This window comes from Coenobita brevimanus, chromosome 90 (genome assembly GCF_032717465.1).
Source record: "Coenobita brevimanus isolate Jiangsu-jjx chromosome 90, ASM3271746v2, whole genome shotgun sequence".
In the NCBI taxonomy this organism is placed as follows: domain Eukaryota; kingdom Metazoa; phylum Arthropoda; class Malacostraca; order Decapoda; family Coenobitidae; genus Coenobita; species Coenobita brevimanus.
In genome coordinates this window covers 28,671,663-28,694,172 of record NC_137043.1, presented here as the reverse complement: position 1 = coordinate 28,694,172, position 22,510 = coordinate 28,671,663, and the positions used below count along the sequence as shown (strand labels likewise).

General features: G+C 44.7%; 1 protein-coding gene across 3 annotated transcripts in view; it reads left to right on the top strand.

The window, feature by feature from the left end:
* Positions 1 to 8,999, top strand: part of LOC145411689 (uncharacterized) — a 39,661-nt gene extending 30,662 nt beyond the window's left edge. For all 3 annotated transcript variants that reach the window (XM_080281702.1, XM_080281701.1, XM_080281700.1), the window contains one exon: positions 8,720 to 8,999. In XM_080281702.1, coding sequence (XP_080137828.1) covers positions 8,720 to 8,934 — 215 coding nt within the window. In that variant the 3' untranslated portion in view covers positions 8,935 to 8,999. The remainder of the gene's footprint in view (positions 1 to 8,719) is intronic.
* The last annotated feature ends 13,511 nt before the right edge of the window (positions 9,000 to 22,510 follow it).

Here is a 22,510-nt window from a genome sequence, read left to right as displayed (position 1 = left end):
GGAGCAAGGCAGTGAAATGACAGGGGACAAAGCGACATGGAGGAGATTTGTTTGTGGCCACCCTTTACGGGATTAAGGCGTCTGGCAATAGACAGATCAATAGAGTTGTCCAATGAATGGCTGAAGAGTTGCACTGTACAGTAATCCCTCATTTATCCAGACATATTAGAGCCAAAGGCATGTCCTGGTAGTGGCAACATCCGGATAATGAACACTATTCCCCTACCATACCCAGATGCTACCTATACCCACCTCCAACCTATACCTAACCTATTTGTACAGTACCTATGCTTAATTTGGCAGTGTTTTCCAGTCATTCAGGCATATTTAGACATCAAAACACACACAGGAACCTATACACTACTGTATGTACAGTACCTCTCCTTATTTTGGCAATGTTTTCTGATCATTCTGCCACATTTTGACATCAAAACATATATAGGATTTACCAAAATAATTTGCAACACCAAGTAAACCATGCAAAAAAAAAACCATTGAAAACCAAAAGACTCCCTACCTAAACGCTACTGTATGTACAGTACCCCTCCTTATTTTGGCAGTGTTTTCTGGCCATTCTGGCATATTCTGACATCAAAACATACACAGGATTATCCAGAATAATTTTCAACAAGAAAATCATGAAAAAAAAAGAAAGAAAACCAAAAAAAAACCACCTTACCTAAACACTATTGTATGTACAGTATCCCTCCTATTTTTGGCACTGTTTTCTGGTCATTCTGCCATATTTTGACACTGAAACATACATAGGATTATCCTAAATAAATTTTAATACCAAGGAAACTTTGAAAGAAACCTAAACTTACCTGCCGAAAAACATTCGGTTGTGGTACTTACCACCCAGTGCACCGCAGACAGGCTTCTTAACCCGCACACCTCCAGCAGGTATAGAGTTGTCCCATGTAGTCTAGTGGTAAACATTTGCACCTAGCAAATGTCCCATAACTCGTCCTTCTCCTCCTCAACCTGCCGGAGGTGGGCAATGACTGGTGACGTATGGTGCAGTGATGGTGGCATACCCACCTCAGGAGATTCCGAAGACAGCCGCAAACTTACGTCCAACGGAGACTCAGTGGCTGTCAACGTGCTCTGTTGTGGGTCCAATGGGGAAGGCGGGAATCGAGCTGGTGGTGGTGGTGGTGGTGGTGGTGGTGGTGGTGGTGGTGGTGGTGGTGGTGGTGGTGGTGGTGGTGGAGGTGGAGGTGGTGGTGGTGGTGGTGGTGGTGGTGGTGAGAATGGGCTGGCACTCGTGGGAGTCGCAGGCTTGAAGGAGGAGTTAATCCTGGTCTGACGGTAGGACCGACAAGTCTGCTGAAGCATGACAGCATCCCAGACTCCCTGCAGCCCCATCGTCAGGCAGAGCAGCACCAACTCCCTGTCACAGTGCTGGTGCTCGGCATACTCCAGCACCCCCTCCAGGTAACCACGAAGGACACTGAGATGAGGGATTGAAGGAGTTGTGGAGGGCTGCTGTCCGGCTGTCCTCTTCTGTGCCCACAGAGGCAGCAGTGGCGATCTCCTCATCAGACATGGTCTGATAACCAGGATCGCAGCCATCATCGTCCAGCCAATCCCTCACGTCATCGATGTCCACCTGCTCTCCTGTTGTTTGAAGTAGCCTGTAGAAATCATCCATGTCAAACCCCTCAAAGTCGTGCTCAATTTTGATTCCCTGCACATGACGAGACCAACTGCTTTTGAGGGTTTTCATGGTGACCCTTCCACATGTGTGCCTAGTTGAACACTGCAGACTTCAGGTCGCAACGCCGAAGATTCTGCAAGGTTTGCTCCCCACGTGTGTCCTCGACAGCATCCTTGTCCTCCAGCATCACCATCACCTCATTCAGGAACCTCCGGCAGTACAGGTCTTGACAGCCACAATAACACCCTGGTCCATTGGTTGAATCAGAAAAGTCGTATTAAGTGGCAGAATCATACACCTAATCTGCCCGTCATAAGCAACCAAATCCTTCTCAGACAGATGTGCAGGGGCATTGTCCAAGGGCAGCAGTACCTTCACCTGGTAGCAAGCGATACTAAGGACCTCCGTTTGATGAAGAATAACCTCCCTGCCAAAATGTCTGTGGAATCAATCTCTGAAGACCTTAGCGATAAACCAGACCTTAACTGAATAGTACAAAACAAAAGGCAGACTATCCATCAACCCACGGAGACAATGTGGTTGTTTTGGATGCCCAACAACAACGGGTTTGAGGTGGTGCGTCCTGTTAGCACTGGCACAGCACAAAACAGAGACACATTGTTTGGACAACTTCAGACCAGGCACAGTCTTCTCCCTTTCCTCAGCTAGGGTATTGGTGGACAAGGAACGGTAGAACAGACCAGTTTCGTCAGCTTATAGACTTGGCTAAGGGCAAGGCCCTCATCCTTTATCAGGAACTGCACTTTCCAGCCAGACGAGTCAACTTCCTCCACTGCCGTATCCAAGGCCTCACTGTGTGCCTTATGGCCAGTAAGTCCATGGCGAAGCTTGAAGCGAGAAAGCCATCCCTCGGATGCCTTGAAGTAGTGCGCATTGATCAGGAATGCAAACTTCTCGGCAGCCATCTTCACCTCGGTCCCACGCACTAGCACACCAGCACCACATTGCTGACAAAACCATATCAATATCGACTGGTTGATAATTGTGTGCTGGGCCTGGGCCATTACCCTCCTGTCGCCCTGACGTGTGCTTTTGGCGAAGTCCTGTCTGTAATGCGAAAGCTTGTCATGTGATTTCTTGATACTGAACGATGTTGAACGGGCTAGATCATATTCGCGAAGAATGCATCCAGTGGTCCAGCCCGCGTCAACCTTGCCCAATATCTCTTGTCTCTTCTCCAGAGTTAGAACCTTCCTCTTCCATTTCTCAGGTGGTGGTGGGACCATCACCACAGACATGAGAATACAGCATAGGAGGCCACAACCAGAAGAAGGTAGGGTACCATGACAAACGCAACCGCATTCACAGCCATCCATGCAAGCAAGTCACTGCGACAAGATAAAGGCGGGAAATGAGGTGCGGGCTCATGTTGGCTGGCTGGTAAGCAGTACAGCGCTGCCATATCACACCCAATGGTTGCATCCGAGCACAGAGGAAGCAACACGCAGCAAACAGACATCTGCATATGAGGTTCACTTCCGTTTGCCCATGCAATGGTTAATACATGATGTCAACAGCAGATGACCAGTATATCACCGCCTCAGGCAGTGTACAACTAATGTTGCCTGCCAGGCGACACTGACCACTCGGTAGGAAAGCAGACAGGCACGCGTGGTGGGGGGTTTTGCACTAATCCCGGAGGCTGGGGGACTCCAGCCATTCGGTGTACAGGCAGACAGGCAGTTTTACCATACTTTTTCTCGTGGCTTGTGGTCTGTGTTACACACATGGTGGCCACCGGTACCCCTCAGCCAGGAACAACACTTGCCTTGTTCTTTCAAAAATAACCATTGGAATTTCTTGAAAATATGCTCAATGTGTTTCCCAGGCAAAATTACATAGGTTATCCATACTTAACCAAACCTAACCTATCCCATTAGGACTGCTTGGCTATGGTGGCCAACTGTGGTACTGAAACGAATATCCACACCGAATGGAAGTGTACTGTACAGTACAGGTATACCCTGGTTTAATGATGAAATTTGTTAAGTAAAAACCCATCGCTAGGCGAGGTATCCTGTTTTGGGGTAGATTTAACATGTAAAGTATGGGGATGTGTTTTTGAGCCTTGGGTGTCCTCCCCCATCCAAGTCCTAAAACAACCCAAATGAGTCCAAAAACATGTTTGAAGCCAATCTAAATAATCTAACAGCTGTAAAAGAAGCTAACCTAAGCCTAGCATCTGTAAATAGCTCACTAAAACCAACAAATAACACCTTAAAATCATCACATATAAGTCTGGAAAAAATCAAGCTTAGTAAACTGTACCCCAAAATGACAATGTTCACACCACCTATGGTTAAAACATACTAATCTAAGTCTAAAAACAGTTTATAAATCAACCTAAACACACAACTTTGGTCTAAAATATCATCAAAATTGGTTAAAAAAATCAAAACCCACCATTAAAACGGGGTTTGGCCATCGTTAGGTGAGGTATGGTGGTATTTCTACCCCCATCTTTAAGCCAGGGTATCGCATCTAGGGGTATCGTATATCAAGGTATACTTGTACAGTACGTACACACATACAGTACTGTACTATACTGTGTACAGTACTCATATGCACTGGTAGAGAATTTACTGTACTGATATTGAAATGTGTGTGTGTGTGTGTGTGTGTGTGTGTGTGTGTGTGTGTGTGTGTGTGTGTGTGTGTGTCCGTCCCGGTGGCTATACGACTTTTGACATTTCGTAGAGAGACGGACAGCCACTGTCACCAAATATGTACTCGTGGCTTGTGGTCTGTGTTCGATGGTGGTGGTGGATGGGAAAGACTTAGCTCGGTGGCTGCGTGACATTCAACATTTGGTAAAGAGGTGGATGGCCGCTGTCACCGAACATGTACTCGTGGCTTGCAGTCTGTGATACAATCTCAGTGGCAGATAGGAAAGACTTAGCCAGACAGCCGCGTGATACTGGACATTCGGTGGGGATGCTACGGACGTTTTGACGCTGCTTGTGGGTTACAGTCGTATTACTCGGGTCTTAGAGGTTTGTTGGGAGTGATCAGACGAGTGCACGACTTTGACCATTCAGCACAGGGGCGAACGGACAATTTATCTCTGGTTGTGGGTTGTGGACTACTTCCAGCTCATGGCTCGAGCCCAGCAGCCATGATACCAAATGTTTGGACATATCAGCTGGCCAGCCAAAGTTCTCGGACATTTTTACGTCTGGATAATAGCAAGTAAATTCGGATAAAGGTTTAATAGAGCCAAGGTTCAGCATCCGGATAATGAGCATCCGAATAATTGAGGGACTACTGTAAATGTGTACGGGGGAAGGGTGATGCCCTGGAAAGGGGAAATTATAGAGGCATAAAGCTTTAAGACCAGATAATGAAGATAATGGAAAGAGTTCTTGAAGGTATGATTAGTGAATGTGTGAATATTGATAAAATGGAGTTTGGGTTTATACCAAGCAAAGGAACCACTATACCATACTCACTGTTCGACAGCTTCAGGAAAAATACATGGGAAAGAAAAGGGATTATACCTTGTTTTTGCTGATCTGGAGAGGGACTTTGACAGAGTCCGTAGGGAGGTGATGAAGTGGGCAATGAGAAAGCTTGGGATCAAGGGGTGGCTGATTATGGCGGTTATGGCAATGTATGTGGGTGCTCGCACCCAGGTGAGGGCGAATGGAGATTTGAATGATGAGTTTTCCATGAATGTTGGTGTGCATCAGGGGTCAGTCTTTAGCCGCTTGTTGTTTATCATGGCACTTGAAGCCCTCTCACGTGACTTTAGAAATGGACTTCTGTAGGCGGTGTTGTATGCCAATGATTTCGTACTGATTGCACAGAATGAAAAGGAGGCAAAGGAAAGATTTAGGATGTGGAGAGATGGTGTGGGACATGAGGGTTTAAGAGTAAATGCATATAAAGCAAAAGTGATGGCATCTAGGGCTGCTGGCAGTCCTGTCAAAGAAGAGGGAGAGTGGCCTTGTGCAATTTGCCACAAGGTAGGGGAAATAATTTCATCTTGTGCAGTGTTTGTGATAAGTGGGTGCATAAGAGATGTAGTGGTATTAGAGGTAGACTGGGAGGTAATCCTGATTTCATGTGGGCAATGTGTTGGGAATAGCATGTGGAGATTATGTGAAAGAACTGATCTTGCTGGTGAGTCTCTTGAGTGTGTGGAGGAGTTTTGTTATTTGGGAGACATGTTATGTGCTGGAGATGGAGATGGACCGAGCTCTGTGGCCAGAGTGTGGAGTGGTTGGAAGAAGGTCATGGAATTGTTGCATCTCCTTACACTGAGAGGACTCTCCCTCCGTGCTAAGGGATCTTTGTATGCAGCATGTGTTAGGAATGTAATGGTTTACAGTAGCAAGCCCTGGGCAGTAAAGGAAGAGGATATTCACAGGCTTACATGTACAGAAATGACAATGATTAGGTAGATGTGCAGTGTGTCCTAGAGTGCGAGGCCTGGGGAGGGGGCTAGGTTTACAATGAAAGAGTTAAGAGGTGATGGGACTGGAATGTATTGGTGGTGTGATGAGGAGAGGTAGATTGAGATGGTCTGGGCATATGGAGAGGATGGGGGACGATACTTGGGTGCAGAAAGTGAGAAGTGTCAATGTTACGGGTAGGGTTGCGAGAGGCAGAAGACCTAAGACAAGGTCATTGAGTGTGACTCAGGAATGAGGGACTAAATAGGGAAGCTGCCAGTGATCGAGCAGCATGGTGAGCCACCATTAGATGACCAAAGCTGATGCGTGCAAGCATGATGGAATCTTTAAAAATTAAACAAATGAAATTATTGCTCCAAGACTCATCTTTAATCAGCTTTCTCTCTTCCTAAAATGTGTGTTGTGGACAATCATGTTCATTGCCTCCTCAAAGTCCAATACTGTTTCCTTTTCCATATTCTTCATACCATATGCACATCCCCCGTGCTCTCCTTCATATCCTTGAGCAGCTACACCCACATGACCATTTCAACCCCACCTAAAACTATTATCTTATCATCCCCCATGCCACCAACCACACATATCAGATCATTCCTAAATCTGTCCTTTTCATCATACAAGCCAACCTGTGGTAGCATATGCTGGTATTACTATAACCAGGAATTTTTCTAAACAATATTTTCAATGCTATAATCCTTTCATTTACTCTCTGTACATTCACAACACATTTCACCCATTTCTTTTTGACAAGCATGCCCACACCACAATATCGTCCACACTGTATGACTTATATCTACAATCCTTCCCAACAATTATTCTTGCTGATTCTCCACTAAACCTAACTTCCTGTAGGCAGCATCCATTCATGTCCTGGGGAAGGTCTCCCATCATTTCTTTTTCCCACAAAGATGCTGCAAGTCCTTACTATGTAGGGAAGCACAGCCTAGTTACTGCAACCAAGGCAGTAACTCCTTCACTCTAATCCCATATTTCATTGGTTTATTCTTTTGACTTTCAGAATCCATATGGTACTGTTCAACCTGGGAAGGATTTCTCATGATAAATGGGGTAATGAAGGCTATGTCTGACTATTCAATTTTGAAAATGGGAAGGATCTCTCATAATAAATGGGTAATGAAGACTATATCTAGTTGTTCTTGACTGAGAAGTTTATCAGAAGCTGAATAAAATTGCCAGAAAATAAAACATGTCACTTGACTGAATGGGTTGAAGATGGCTGAACCAGATCGCTCCAAGAGAGCCTGGGTACCTGCTGTGGCACCCTAGCTGAGTGAAAATGGCCCACAGTTCATCTGACCCAAGGAGACTAGACATCTGACCCATACACTAGAGTCAGATATCTGTGGCAATGTTTACGTTATTTAATCTAATGTAAAAATGATGCCATGTTTCCTCTTAAGTAATCCATGTTTGGGGTTGGGCCATAGTATAGCTGATATTTCTTGTGTACTGAATGCCAAACCACCAAGTACCAAAACCAGCTAATTACATCCCAACAGTTACTTGAAGCTGTTGGGGAAAAAAGGAATTTGAGATTGTAATAATTTCTGTAATAATATGGGTCACAGCTTCACCTAGAAGAAATCACTGAGTGACTACTTGTCGTTGAATGTTTCCAACCTAAAAGTGATGATTGCTTGGATAGTTACCAAGCTTGTAGCCACATTTCATTCTCATAGTAATACCTCCCAGGGTTGATGGTAGCCACCCATCATATCCACACCACAAAACAGTAACATGAAAACAAACCGCAAGCTTGTCACCCCTGACAAAAGTCCTCTTATCAGTGGTGCACAAATTTATTGGCACCTGTTGATAGTCTTTCTTACAGCATCCATTCTTCCTGGTTAGGAAGAGCTTCTGCACTACAATGAATCTATTATGCACATATTCATGGTCACTTGGCATGATCTGGTTTCTTTCTCTGTTCCTGCACTCACGACTGAATTACTAAGTATAACTTGGGAAGCAAAAGGTTGATTATACTAGCAACTGCAGTAACTTTGATCTCTGCTGATCTTTTGAAGCCATTAGGAGCCACGTTTCTAATTATTATATTCCGGCACTCGAAAGACCTCTACTACCCATTGCATCAGATTATAATGCATTTCTATTTTGTCACCATGTCCTCCATCATCCAGGAGGTGATTGACATGAGGTGAGATGGCTATCTTCCTTTGGTGGTTCTAGTTCATTTCCTTCTCTCTCTCTCTCTCTCTCTCTCTCTCTTTTTTTTTTACAGCAAAATTTACAGTGCGGGTGCTCACCATCCACTAACGATGTAGTGCTGCTCTTGGGTGCCTGTCCTATCCTCTCTTCCTTCCTTCTTTCCTGCCTTCCATTTTGCCAGTTTATGTTGACATGAAATGAGAGATAATGATTTTTAAAGGAAATGATGCAGTAAACAAATACATGTAGATCATTTATGCAGTCTGTGACACCTAAGCCTGCTAAAGCTTCCATTAAGTTGGGAGAAAACACATTTGTCAGAGGGAAGTTTGACACTGTAATCAACTTTCCTAATTTTATCATAAAATTTATGATGCATTAGTTTAGCAGAGCAAGGACTACTGTACCGTAAATAACCACACCATCCTTTTAGGCGACTTGGATGACCTTGGTGGAGCTGAGGAGACCCTGAAATTCAGTCAGCAACTGGGAATACAACTGCCTCCTGCTGCTGTGGCTCGTATGTTGGCTCTTCTGGCCCGTCACCGCCACCCTGCTCCTTTGGCCCTCCTTGCTCTCAAGTATCTTCGTCCTCTTCCACCATCACCAATCATCTCAAAGCCACCGAAATTCAAGTTTAAGTTTTGAAATTAAAAAATTGTTACTTTAGTGATGGTTCATGGATACCTTTTATTTCATAACCTGAACACCTGTACCCTATCTATTTATCTACTGCCAGATGCCTCAATCCCGTAAGGGGTGGCCACAAACAAATTGCCTCCATGCTGCCCTGTTCAACACCATTTCACTGCCTTGTTCCCAGCTCACACCCCTCTTTCATATACCTCTCCACTCTATCCCTCCATCTCATCTTCTACTTCTCCCTCCCTCCCTCCACATCACTCACATAAACTTTCCTCACTAGTCTCTCGCTCTTCATCCTCTCCAGATGGTCACACCGCCTCAATGTATTTCTCCTAATGTTTTCTATCACATCCACATCTACACCACAACGCTCCTTCACCACCTCATCTGTCAGTCTCTCTCTCCATATAACTTCATATGCTCCTCTCAAATAACTAATTTCCACCGCTCTCGCTCCTGACTTGTGTCCTTCAAACAAAGTCCAAGCTTCATTTCCATATGTCAGAGTTGGTATCACAATATTGTCATGCAGCAACTTTTTTATTTCCATGCTCACTTCCCTGTTCCTTATCACTGCTTTCAAAGAACCATCAACCTTTCTTCCCTGTTGTACCCTTTGAAGCATCTCACCCTTTAAACTTCCATCCTTACTCAACACAGTATGCACTCATATTTACCATTTCCTCCTCATCCAGCCTCACTATACATTCAGTGGCTTCATTTCTCTCTTGTAATAATTTATGTGAAGGTAGAGTCCCGGAGGACTGGAAGTCAGGTATAATTATTCCTTTGTACAAAGGTACAAGGGAAAAAGAAGGGTGTGGTAATCATAGGGGCATTTGTCTTCTTAGTGTAGCAGGAAAAATATATGGTAGGATACTTATTGACAGAGTTAGGGAAATAACAGAGGAATTAATTGGAGAAGAACAGGGAGGCTTTAGGAAGGGAAGAGGTTGTGTAGATCAGATATTCATTCTTAGATCTTTAGTGGAAAAGTTTCTAGAGAAGAGAAAAGTTGTATGTGGCCTTCATGGATTTGGTGAAAGCACATGACAGGGTGGACAGACAAGGACTGTGGAAAGTATTAAGAATAAACGAAGTAGATGGGAAGTTGGTGAATGCTGTAAAGAGTATGTATGAGGCTGCAGTGTGTGTGGATAGTGAACTGAGTGAGTTTTTCTATTTGAAGGTTGGATTGAAACAGGGATGTGTCATGTCTCCATGGTTGTTCAATCTGTATATGGATGGGGTTATAAAAGAGATACATGGTAGGGCAGTGGATGTTGGAGTGACCCTAATGAGAGAGGGCAGTGTTTGGAAACTCCCTGTACTCTTGTTTCCAGATGATACAGTGTTGTTAAGTGAAGATGAAGGGAAGCTGCAAGGCTTGGTGGATGAGTTTGGGAGTGTGTAAGAAACGGAATGTAAATGTGAATGTAGGTAAGAGTAAAGTTATGGTATTTGAGAAAAGTGAAGTCAGTGAATGTACAGTGAGGTTGGATGAGAAGCAAATGGAAAATGTGAGTGCATTTAAGTACTTGGGTAGTGTGATGAGTAATGATGGTGGTTTGAAGGGTGATGTGCTTGAAAGGGTACAACAAGGAAGAAGGGTTGCTGGTTCCTTGAAGGCAGTGATAGGAAACAGGGAAGTTAGCATGAAAGTGAAAAAGTTATTACATGACCTGTGATACCAACTCTAACATATGGAAGTGAAGCTTGGACCTTGTTGGAAGGACACAAGTCAAGAGTGAGAGCAGTGGAAATGAGTTATTTGAGAAGAGCCTGTGGAGTCACATGGAGGGACAGACTGACAAATGAGGATGTGAAGGAGCATTGTGGTGTGGATGTGGATGTGATAGGATGCATTAGGAGAAACACACTGAGGTGGTTTGGCCATGTGGAGAGGATGGAGAGTGAAAGACTGACGAGGAGAGTGTATGTGAGTGGGGTGCAGAGGGAGAGAGGGAGGGGAAGGCCAAGGATGAGATGGAGGGATAGAGTGGAGAGGTATATGAGAGAAGGGTGTGTGAACTGGGAGCAGGGCAGTGAAATGGCGGGGTACAGGGTGACATGGAGGCGATTTGTTTGTGGCCACCCCTTATAAGGAATTAAGGCATCTGGCAATAGATAGATAGATAGACAGACCTTTCACAAGTCATATTAAAAAATCAGTATAGAGCAGTCTGAAGTGGGAGGTGTGTTAGAAGTGGGCTGATATAATATGAGAGGTGAGCTGGGGTAGTGTGACTGGGGTGCAAGGTTAACCCTTTCCCGTTAAGGAAGGAGCGTAAATTCTGGCTGTGTGCATAACTCTCGCTTGAGAGCTTTCAGAACAGTGGCGTAGAGACATTTTACTTCTAATGCTCGTAGGAAAGTTACTATTCATCATAGAAAGGCCACTTTGGTCTCATTTTGAAGATGAAGAGTTTTGCTCTGCCATACATTGTCCAGAAAGGCAATATATACAAAATAAAATGCAAAAAAAGTGAGTACAGTAGAAGTTAGCTGACATGCTAATGTTTTACACCGTCCTTTAAAAAAATATTCGCCAAAAAAAAAACTTCAAGAATTAATTATATTTTTTGTTTCAGTACATAGCAGAATAAATTTCCTTTCCAATAATGCATTATTTGTTGTATTTTATTAAATAATAACGCAGCATACATATGCGAGAAAAAGGAGCATAAATGTTCGGTGGGAGGTCACGAGGTGTACATTCTACCTGTGAGGAACCTCACACCACACTGAGCCGAGCAAACCAAGTGAAGTGAGCACGCACGCACCAGCTGTGGCAAGTGTAGCTCCGCCCACTTTTGCCCGTCATCCAACAAACATGACGACTCCCTAAATATTTCTTTTGAGATTACATCGGATGACGGGCAAAGTCGTCATACTGATGTCAGAGGTTGACAAACGCACGACGACCCAGGTCATCATTGGTAAGTCTAAGGGTTAAATGAGAGTTGTACCATCCTCTTCTGTCTTTCTTTCCTTCATTCTTTCCTCATCCTTCTCTCTTTGGGTGACTTTACACTACCTCTTCTGTCTTTCCTTCATTCTTTCCTCCTCCTCCTGCCTGTGTGTGACTCTACACTTTGTGACCAGCCAAATGGTTTCCTGTACACCAGGAAACCATTTACTATGCTGGGTGACAACCATATAACCAAATTTTGGCGCCTGGTGGTTTAGTGGGTAATTACGACGCTCCAATCATATTGAGCCGGTGAAAGTTTATATCCATGGGGTGGTTAGAGTTTATTGCTCACATAATGCCACTCAGGTATGAGTGAGGCTGGTCACTCTCATCTTGAATGTCAAGAACAACTTGCCTTGCCCCGGGCTCCTATGCTTCTCATGGGGCAACGTAGGATTGGATGAGGAATGATAAAAAAATTATTATTATTATCAACATTATCCATCCATCCGTCATCCAATCCTATGTCGTTCCATGAGAAGCGTAGGAACCCGGGGCTAAGCAAGTTGGTCCTGACATTTAAGATGAGAGTGATCAGTCTTACTCATCCATGACTGGCATTACGTAAGCAATAAGCCTCAACCACCCCTTGGATATAAACCTACACAGGCTCAGTCTGATTGGAGCACCTTAATTACCCACTAAACCAGGTGCCATAATTTGGTTATATGGTTACCACCCAGCATAATAAATGGTTTCCTGGTGTACAGGAAACCATTTGGCTTGTCACTCAGTGTACAGTCACTCACAGGCAGCGGGAAGAGGAAAGAATGAGGGAAAGAAAGACAGATGAGGCAGCGTAAAGTCACCTGAAGACAGAAGGATGAGGAAAAAATGAAATAAAGACAGAGGGGGAAGGATGGATGAGTCTGTAATATATATATATATATATATATATATATATATATATATATATATATATATATATATATATATATATATATATATATATATATATATATATATATATACACACACACACACACACACACACACATATATATATATATATATATATATATATATATATATATATATATATATATATATATATATGGAGCCTCTGTGGTACAGTGGTAAAGTGTGCGTTTTCGTACATGGAAGAACGAGGGTTCACGCCCCACCAGGGTAATAAACTTTGGGAGCGTTCTTCCAGCCTTGTACTGCTTTGGTGGACGTAAGAGGTGCTGTGGTTGAACCTGCGTTGCATACCATAATGTATGGTTGCACCCAGTCGGCTTGCGCGGGCCCATTACACTTCCAAAGCCACTCCAACACTACAATTACACTTACAAGCACTTCTCACCCTACATACAATCTCTATCAGTCATCCTAAGCCACTTGGTAGAGATACATAGGCTGTATCGTCCCCACTTCATTCAGCACAGGCCGGTCCTGCAGTGGACACTCAAACGGCTGATGATGATTTTATATAACTATATATATATATATATATATATATATATATATATATATATATATATATATAATGAGAGAGAGAGAGAGAGAGAGAGAGAGAGGGCAGTGGAGGTCCCATCATTAACACACTTAGTTTAATGGTACTCTATTCTAGAGTGGCTCTACACTGAGTGTTAATTCAAATGATTTTCAGTAAACCTTTAAATCATTTAAAAATGCTGGGTGGTAAAATTATAACCAACGAAAATGTGCTCCTGTGTGTCGCAAGTGGGTTGGCGGAGGGTTAGTGCCCCTCCCCGGAAAACAACTAACTATAAATACAAACAAGGTACCATGGACCAGGACTGACAAACAGGCAACGACCACGCAACGAACAAAGGACATGGTATGGACTGCAACGTGGAATGTAAGGGGTGTGAATGATGAGATGAAAGAGAGAGATATTGTCCAGGTGCTTTAGGGTGCATAAGCGGATATATGTGGATTATCTGAGATTACATGGAGAGGTGATAGTGTAAGAGAATGGTAGCATGGATGGGGTACATGTGCAGGAGTAGGTGAGAATGAGAAAGCAAAAGAGGGAGTATGTTTTGTTGTGTGCAAGGGCTGGAAGGAGAATATAAGAGAGTATGGTGTGTGTGTGTGTGTGTGTGTGTGTGTGTGTGTGTGTGTGTGTTTTACCTATTTGTAGTATACAGGAACTGAGCAATGCTCGTGTTGTCCTGTCTCCATATCCACATTTATCTAGTTTACTTTTACACACACGAATGTTTTTCTCCTGCACCACCTTTTTGTCTAAGTCGTTCCAAATACTTATGTATTTACCCAATATACCTAATTGAGATACACACGAAATATGCTATGCTTGTGGGTTCCCATCGTTGTTTCTCAGTAAGTCAAATTTAGCTTTAAACTCGTTTAAGTTTTTAGATTGGATGATCTCTTTGTCCAGGCTATTCCATATATCTATACTTCTGTAAGGAAAGCTATATTTCTTGATATCCTTCAAGCAGCTTGACTTTTTCAGTTTCATTCCGTGTCCTCTTGTTGCTCTCTTATCCCATAAAAACAGATCTTCACGGTCAATTTTATCTACTCCCACCATGGTCCTGAACACTGCAATCATGTCTCCCCTCTTTCTCCTTTCCTCTAAGGAAGGCAAATCCAGCTTTTCCAGCCTCTCTCTGTATGATAGATCTGCCAGACTGGGGACCATTTTGGTTGCTGTTCTTTGTATTCTCTCAATCTTGTTTATATCTTTCTTTTTGTGTGGGGACCACACTACCGCTGCATATTCTATCCTGGGGCGGATCATGGCTACTATTAATCTTTTTATCATCTCCTCATCCATATTATGAAATGCTACTCTTATGTTAATCAGGAGTTTATAGGACTCTCCAACTATCTTGTTAATGTGCTTTTCAGGTGACAAACTATCTTGGACCAGCACTCCTAAGTCTTTCTCTTCTCTCATTTTAGTGATTAATTCATTACCCAACAAATAATTCATTGATGGCCTCCTGGTACTTTTACCCATTTCCAATATTTTACATTTCTTTACATTAAATTTCATTTCCCACTTCCGGCTCCAATCATGTATCCTATCCAGATCCTCCTGCAGCATTTTACGATCCTCCTCAACCTCTACCTTCCTCAAGATCTTTACATCATCAGCAAACAGACTTGCATAACTGTTCACTCTATCTACCATATCATTTACGCAAATCAGGAACATTACTGGCGCCAACACCGAGCCTTGGGGGACTCCACTTGTTACTTCCCTCCATCCAGACATCCTATCCTTTATTACTGTCCTCATTTGTCTGTCTCTCAAAAAGTCTCTCATCCATTCCAGGAGTTTCCCCTTCAGTCCTCCTATATATTCTAGTTTCCACATTAGTCTCTTATGAGGTACCTTGTCAAAGGCCTTCTCTAAGTCTAAGTACACACAATCCCCCCAACCATCTCTCTCCTGTACCACGTCAATCGCTCTTGAGTAAAAGCTCAACAGGTTAGAAACACATGACCTTCCACTTCTGAATCCAAACTGACATTCGACCAAAATATTCGTGTGTGTGTGTGTGTGTGTGTGTGTGTGTGTGTGTGTGTGTGTGTGTGTGTGTGTGTGTGTGTGTGTGTGTTACCTAATTGTATCTTTACAGGAATGAGCCAAGCTTATACTGTCCCGTGTCTTAAACCATATTTATCGTACATATCCTTAAATTTGTGAATTGTTTTGGCACACACTATTTCATTCGGTAATGCATTCCACTGATCAATTGCTCTGTTTGGGAAACTGAATTTCCTTACGTCTTTATCACCTCTCTTCTCATGCAGTTTTTTGCGGTGTCCTCTTGCTGATGCTTCCCTGTAGGTTAAGTAATCATGTCTATTTTCTCCTTCCCTGATGTGCATCTATATAGCATTATCATGTCACCTCTTTTCCTTCTCTCCTCTAGTGTTGGTAGATTCAGTTTATTTAGTCTTTCTTCATAGCTTAGATCCCTTAAGCTTGGTACCCATCTTGTAGCGGCCCTTTGAACTTTTTCAATCTTGTCTGTGTGTTTTTTGAGATAAGGACTCCAGACTACTGATGCATATTCCAGGGTTGGTCTGATGAATGATGTTATTATCCTTCTTAGCATGTCTTCATTTATGTATGTGAATGCTATTCTCATATTTGCAAACAGTGTATACATGTTCCGTACCTTCTCACTGATGTGGTCAGCCGGAGATAGTCTGTTATTGATAATCACAACTAGGTCCTTCTCTCTTTCTGATGTGTGTAGAGTTTTATTTCCTAACGTATAATCCCAATCAGGTCTTTTTCCACTTTTACCAAACTTGATTACATGAGACTTGTCCACATTGAATTCCATTTGCCATGTATTACTCCATTCATGAAGTTTATTTAATTCTTCCTGTAGCTCTTTACAAGAGTCTGTGTTAGTAATTCTCCTTTGTATTTTTGCATCATCTGGAAACATATTTAGATAGCTTTCATTTCCAGTGTTACTGTCTGTATTATTTATATACACCAAAAACATGATTGGTGCCAGCACTGAGCCCTGTGGTACTCCACTAGTCACTTCTTTCCATGATGAGTGATTTCCCCTTAGTATTGTTCTCATTTCTCTTTTTATGAGAAAATCTTGCATCCAACAAAACAGTCTGCCTCGAATTCCTCCTTGATGGTAAAGTACCCACCGCCGCCGGACCACCCACCCCGCCACCCCCCACCCCACCACCAAGCCACCACCACACCGCCACCCCAGGAGGACACCACGGCGGGGTTATTGACCCGGAACAAGAGGGTCACCAGGATACTCCTGTCCTAAGTCCCTCTTCCCCGCAACTATCCCAACGCCAAGTAAGCAGGAAGAGACAACGACCCTGCGAGCGGGGCAGCCTTCACCAGGTTCGGGGTGGGACTGATCCAGAGTCAGTCCCAGGAAACACTGCGGTACAGCCACCGTACGTGCCGGGGAAGGAGCGGTCACTGTATGCCCTTCAGTTGTTTGCCCCGCGACACCGCCATCACGGCCACCGTACGTGAGGGGGAAGGAGCGGCCACCGTATGCCCTTCGGTCACAGCCACCTCTGGGGATGGCCTCGGGGCATTAGTTATTGAACGTGCCCCGACTGGCAGAGACAGGAGTAGTGGAACCATGTTCACGGCTACTGTACGTGACGGGGAGGAAGTGGCCACCTTACGCCCCTCATCCACTACCTCCTCCTACTACGGAAGTAACACTGCGTTCACGGCCACCGTACGTGACGGGGAAGGAGCGGCCACCGTACGCCCTTCAGTTACTTCCCAAAGGGCAGGCAGGCCCACGGCTACAGCCACTGTACGTCCCAGGGTAGACAGACCCACGGCTACGGCCTCTGTACGTACCGGAGAGGGCGCAGCCTCCGTGCACCCCTCTCCTGCCTTTTCCTCCTACGGGAGTAACACCGCGTTCACGGCCACCGTACGTGACGGGGAAGGAGCGGCCACCTTACGCCCTTCAGTTACTTCCCGAAGGGCAGGCAGGCCCACGGCTACGGCCACTGTACGTGCCAGGGTAGACAGACCCATGGCTACGACCTCTGCATGGACCGGAGAGGGTGGCCTCTGTGCACCCCTCTCCTATCTTTTCCTCCTTCGGGAGCAGCACCGCCAGCATGGTCACTGTACGTGCGGGGGAAGGAGCGGCCACCGTACGCCCTTCAGCTGTGAGCCCTAGGAGTCACGAAACCACGTTCACGGCCACCATACGTGACGGGGAAGGAGCGGCCACCGTACGCCCTTCATTCGTGATTCCGAAGGCCCTCCCGAAGCAGGAGGTCCCTTGCACAGCCGACCCTTTCCCTCTCGGCTGCGTGGGACGCCCTTTGTCTCCCTACAGGAGTGGTTCCCCGGAGGTGCTGCCGGAGTGGTGGCGTGGCCCAATCCAAGCCCTACCACCTACACCTGGGAGGTCCCTGCCCCTGACGGACACCAGACGGAGACGGCGCTGCAGTTCACCCCTGACGGCGCTTCCCCCTACAGGCGGCCGTAGCCCCTGGACCCCCAGGCCTGACCAGCAGCCCCCGGGCCCGGGCAACCCAGGCTCTCTCTCTCCCCGGAGCCAAAGGCGACAGACCCGCCTCCTGCAGCTGTTCGGCCCTAGTCCCGAGGGCCACCACTCAGGTCGAGGCCCCCAGGCCGGAGGGCCTCCCTGCACCCCACCGACGAGGCTCCAGTACGAGGGCCTCCTCCCAGGTCGAGGCCCCCAGACAGGAGGGCCTCCCTGTACACCCTGTACATGACCCGGGCAGTGACGCCCCTGCGGGCAGTGCGTTGCCCCTTGCAGGAGGGCTCCCCATAGGGCCTCTCCCTCACGCCCTGGACACCGCCGCAGATTATGCCCAGGAAATACGGGTATATAGTGACCTCAACAACTCTTATGTCGTGAACAGTCGAGACGGGAATGTATAGTGACAAGCAACGGAGTGAAGGCCCGAATGATATAGGTGACTAAGTTACCAATAGTATACTGAGACCCGATACCTGGCAGAATAGAAAATACCGACAACTATATACAGGAGAACTTATAGAGATCGTGGGTCAAGATCAGTGGTGCGCGGGAAAAATCAAAGACCTGTGAATCAGTGCTACTGCGACTAAGTGACTTTCTCGAGTGTCGCGACCCGCACCCTACACACTTATAGTAATATTCATTCCCCTAACCCTTGGCCCTGTCCTCCCCCAGTGTATCGGACTTAATATATAAAATACCAATTCTGCCTATAAACAGTATACGGGTATCGCGATTTTAACACCCATTATCCATGTATAAGTGGAGTACTATGTCTTGAGTGTAACTGTGAACATTTGTATTAAAGGCTAACTCTGTGTCCCTGTCCAAAGCATATCCAGTATCTCTCTGTTTTATATTGTAACGGTGTAGGAATTGAGACAATAGATGTGTTAAGGTGTACTGCCTGGTTTTTATGTCCGGTTCCTTTGTGAGTGCTTTACTTCCGGTCCGGAAAGAGGACTCCGCTCAGTCGCTGGTGTTCTTAGGACGAGAGGTCGGACTAAAAACACCCTGCATAACAGATGGTACAGTTTCTATAAAAGTCTTTGGTGTGGTACTGTGTCAAATGCTATCTTGAAATCTAATCGTCCACCCATCCTTCTCTTTCCTGTATTGTGTCTGTTACTCTGTCATAGTAGCTCAACAGATTAGTAACACATGATTTTCCTTTTCTGAAACCAAACTTTCTGTTATCATATTGTGTTCATCTAGATGTGTGTGTGTGTGTGTGTGTGTGTGTGTGTGTGTGTGTGTGTGTGTGTGTGTGTGTGTGTGTGTGTGTGTGTGTGTGTGTGTGTGTGTGTGTGTGTGTGTGTGTGTGTGTGTGTGTGTGTGTGTGTGTGTGTGTGTGTGTGTGTGTGTGTGTGTGTGTGTGTGTGTGTGTGTGTGTGTGTGTGTGTGTGTGTGTGTGTGTGTGTGTGTGTGTGTGTGTGTGTGTGTGTGTGTGTGTGTGTGTGTGTGTGTGTGTGTGTGTGTGTGTGTGTGTGTGTGTGTGTGTGTGTGTGTGTGTGTGTGTGTGTGTGTGTGTGTGTGTGTGTGTGTGTGTGTGTGTGTGTGTGTGTGTGTGTGTGTGTGTGTGTGTGTGTGTGTGTGTGTGTGTGTGTGTGTGTGTGTGTGTGTGTGTGTGTGTGTGTGTGTGTGTGTGTGTGTGTGTGTGTGTGTGTGTGTGTGTGTGTGTGTGTGTGTGTGTGTGTGTGTGTGTGTGTGTGTGTGTGTGTGTGTGTGTGTGTGTCATGCAAGCAGAGTGAAAGATGAGTTCTGTGAAAATGATAAGCTTGCATGGAAAAGTTTGAAAGGAATGGTAGAGTGTTTCTGACTGGAGATATGAATGGAAAATTAGTGAATGTGAAGGTGGATGTAGTAGTTCGTGAGTGGGGTGTGCCTGCAGAAGTGGATGAGAATGGTAGTGCTCTAGTGGACATCTGTGTGGGGAGGGTGTTGGTGACTGCCAATACCCTTTTTAGGCACAAAATGATCCACAGGTATATGTGGCAAGTGATGACAAGGGTGGGTGGTGAAATGAATGAACGGAAAGTATGATCGATTATGTGTGTGTGTGTGTGTGTGTGGATGACAGAATGAGAAGGTACGTAATGGATGCAAGAGCATACAGAGGTTGGGGGAGTGGACTTTCTGACCACAACTTGGTGACAGAAGTCAAGGTTCAAGTGCAATGGAGGAACAGAAGGGGGGAGGGACAGGAGGAAGTTGTCCATACAAGAAGGGTAGAAAGGTTACAAGAGGATGGAAAAAATGCAGAATATAAGAGAAGCGGAGAAGCAATTGGGTAAATTCGATTTGGAGCAGATGGGGGAGGTGGAAGGTGTGTGCAAGACATTCACAGAAGAAATCTATGAAGCATGTGAGACCGTGTGTGGGGCGAAATGAAGATGAAAGGGGGTGCAAGGAACAGCATGGTGGAATAAAGAGGTGAGACAAGCTGTGGTGCAAAAGAAGAAAGCATATAATGAATGAATGGGAAGCAGAGGCATGGAAGAAGTTGATAGATGGCAGAGAGAGTTATATGTACAGAGGAAGAAAGAGGTGAAAAGACTGGTAAGAGAAAGAAGGGAGTGGATGAGATACTTGGAGGGAATTTGAGTGTAAGATGGAGAGAATGTAAGAAAATGTTCTGGAAGGAGGTAAAGAGGGTCAGACAGGGTGATAAGGAAGTTATAGTCTGATTCCCGCCCGTTTGCGGCTTAGGTGTGGCCCACACCTGTGGACAATGGTGCCACGTTTCCCCAACTTGCGATGTGAAACGGAAGCTGTTTATGTACAAGGCATCACAAATTCGATAAATTCAGATGAATAAAACTTACACTTGTGTATTTTGATGGATGAATCAACAGTAATCTTATTATGCATAAAATATTTATACAGTAACACAGAAACATGGCATACATATTGTACAGTGTTGCTAAAAGAAATAGCAGTCACTTTTAATGTTTTTTAGCGTAGTTTTAGGGTGGTTAATAATATTACAGTTATGGATATAATAGAATGAGCCTGAAAAAAGAAGAAATATGCCAATATCCAAAGTAAAAGAAATAATTCATATAATTCTTGTGAGTGGCAGCACTGACAGATAGCTTCCCTACAGAGAGAGAGAGAGAGAGAGAGAGAGAGAGAGAGAGAGAGAGAGAGAGAGAGAGAGAGAGAGAGGGGCATGCATTGAATGCATTGTCGGCATCACTAAATATAACCAAACCAAATTAACAAATGAAAGCACAATTATAAATAACTTATAAAAGAATCAAAAGTACTCAGGGTAGCTCACATTTCCCGCCAGGAGAGAGAGAGAGAGAGAGAGAGAGAGAGAGAGAGAGAGAGAGAGAGAGAGAGAGAGAGAGAGAGAGAGGTCTGTCACTGCCTTCTTTGTATTCATTTGTTCCTTTGTACATACTGCACACACTGATATACATTGTTCCTATTGATGCACATATATCTATACACGTAATTTCTCTCTCTCTCTCTCTCTCTCTCTTCTAATACTGACCACGTGGTAGGTGAATCCAGCCCCCCCTTCCCCTTCCCTCCCTTCTTAATCCCTCCTGGGTGTCTCAGGTCAAATCCCCCTTCACACTTCCCCTCCCCCCTGGACCACCACCCCAACAAACCCACATCTCAGCAGACAGTAACTTTGACACTCCATCTACTACTAAATATAACCAAACCAAATTAACAAATGAAAGCACAATTATAAATAACTTATAAAAGAATCAAAAGTACTCAGGGTGGCTCACATTTCCCGCCAGGAGAGAGAGAGAGAGAGAGAGAGAGAGAGAGAGAGAGAGAGAGAGAGAGAGAGAGAGAGATAACGGTATAGAAAACGTGGCAACACTGTACACAGGTGCGGGCCGCACCACACCCGCAAACGTGCGTGAGTCCTACTATAGTAAGGGAGTGAAGGATAAAAATGGTTGATAGATTCATAGTGGAAAGGGAAGAAAAAGTGAGTGGATGGAGAGAACACTTTAGGGAACTGTTAAACACAGAGAATGAAAGTAATGCAAGTGACTGGGGAACGGCAGGGAGAAGGAGGGAGGTGAGAAGGGAGGAAAGAAGAGATAGGATGGAAGCAGAGGAAGCAATGGAGAAAGTGAAAATGGGGAAAGCCCCTGAAATTTATGGAATGTTTGGTGAAATGATGAAGCATGGGGGAGAGATAGCAGTAGAATGAATATGGAAGATGTGCAGATTGGCCCGGGAGGAAGGCAGAGTCCCGGAGGATTGGAAGTCAGGTATAATAATTCCCCTGTACAAAGGAAAAGGGGAAAAAGAAGTGTGTGATAATCATAGGGGCATTTGTCTTCTTAGTATAGTAGGAAAAGTGTATGGTAGTATACTTATTAACAAAGTTAGGAAAATACAAAAGGAATTAGTTGGAGAAGAACGAGGTTTTAGGACTGGAAGAGGTAATGTAGATCAGATATTCATCCTTAGGTCTTTAGTGAAAGTTTCTAGAGAAGGAAACAAGGTTGCATACGACCTTCATGGATTTGGAGAAAGCATATAACAGCGGATTGACACGGAATGTGGAAAATATTAAGAATATAAGTATGGAGTAAATAGGAAGTTGTTGAATATTGTGAAGAGTATGAATGAGGATGCTAAGACT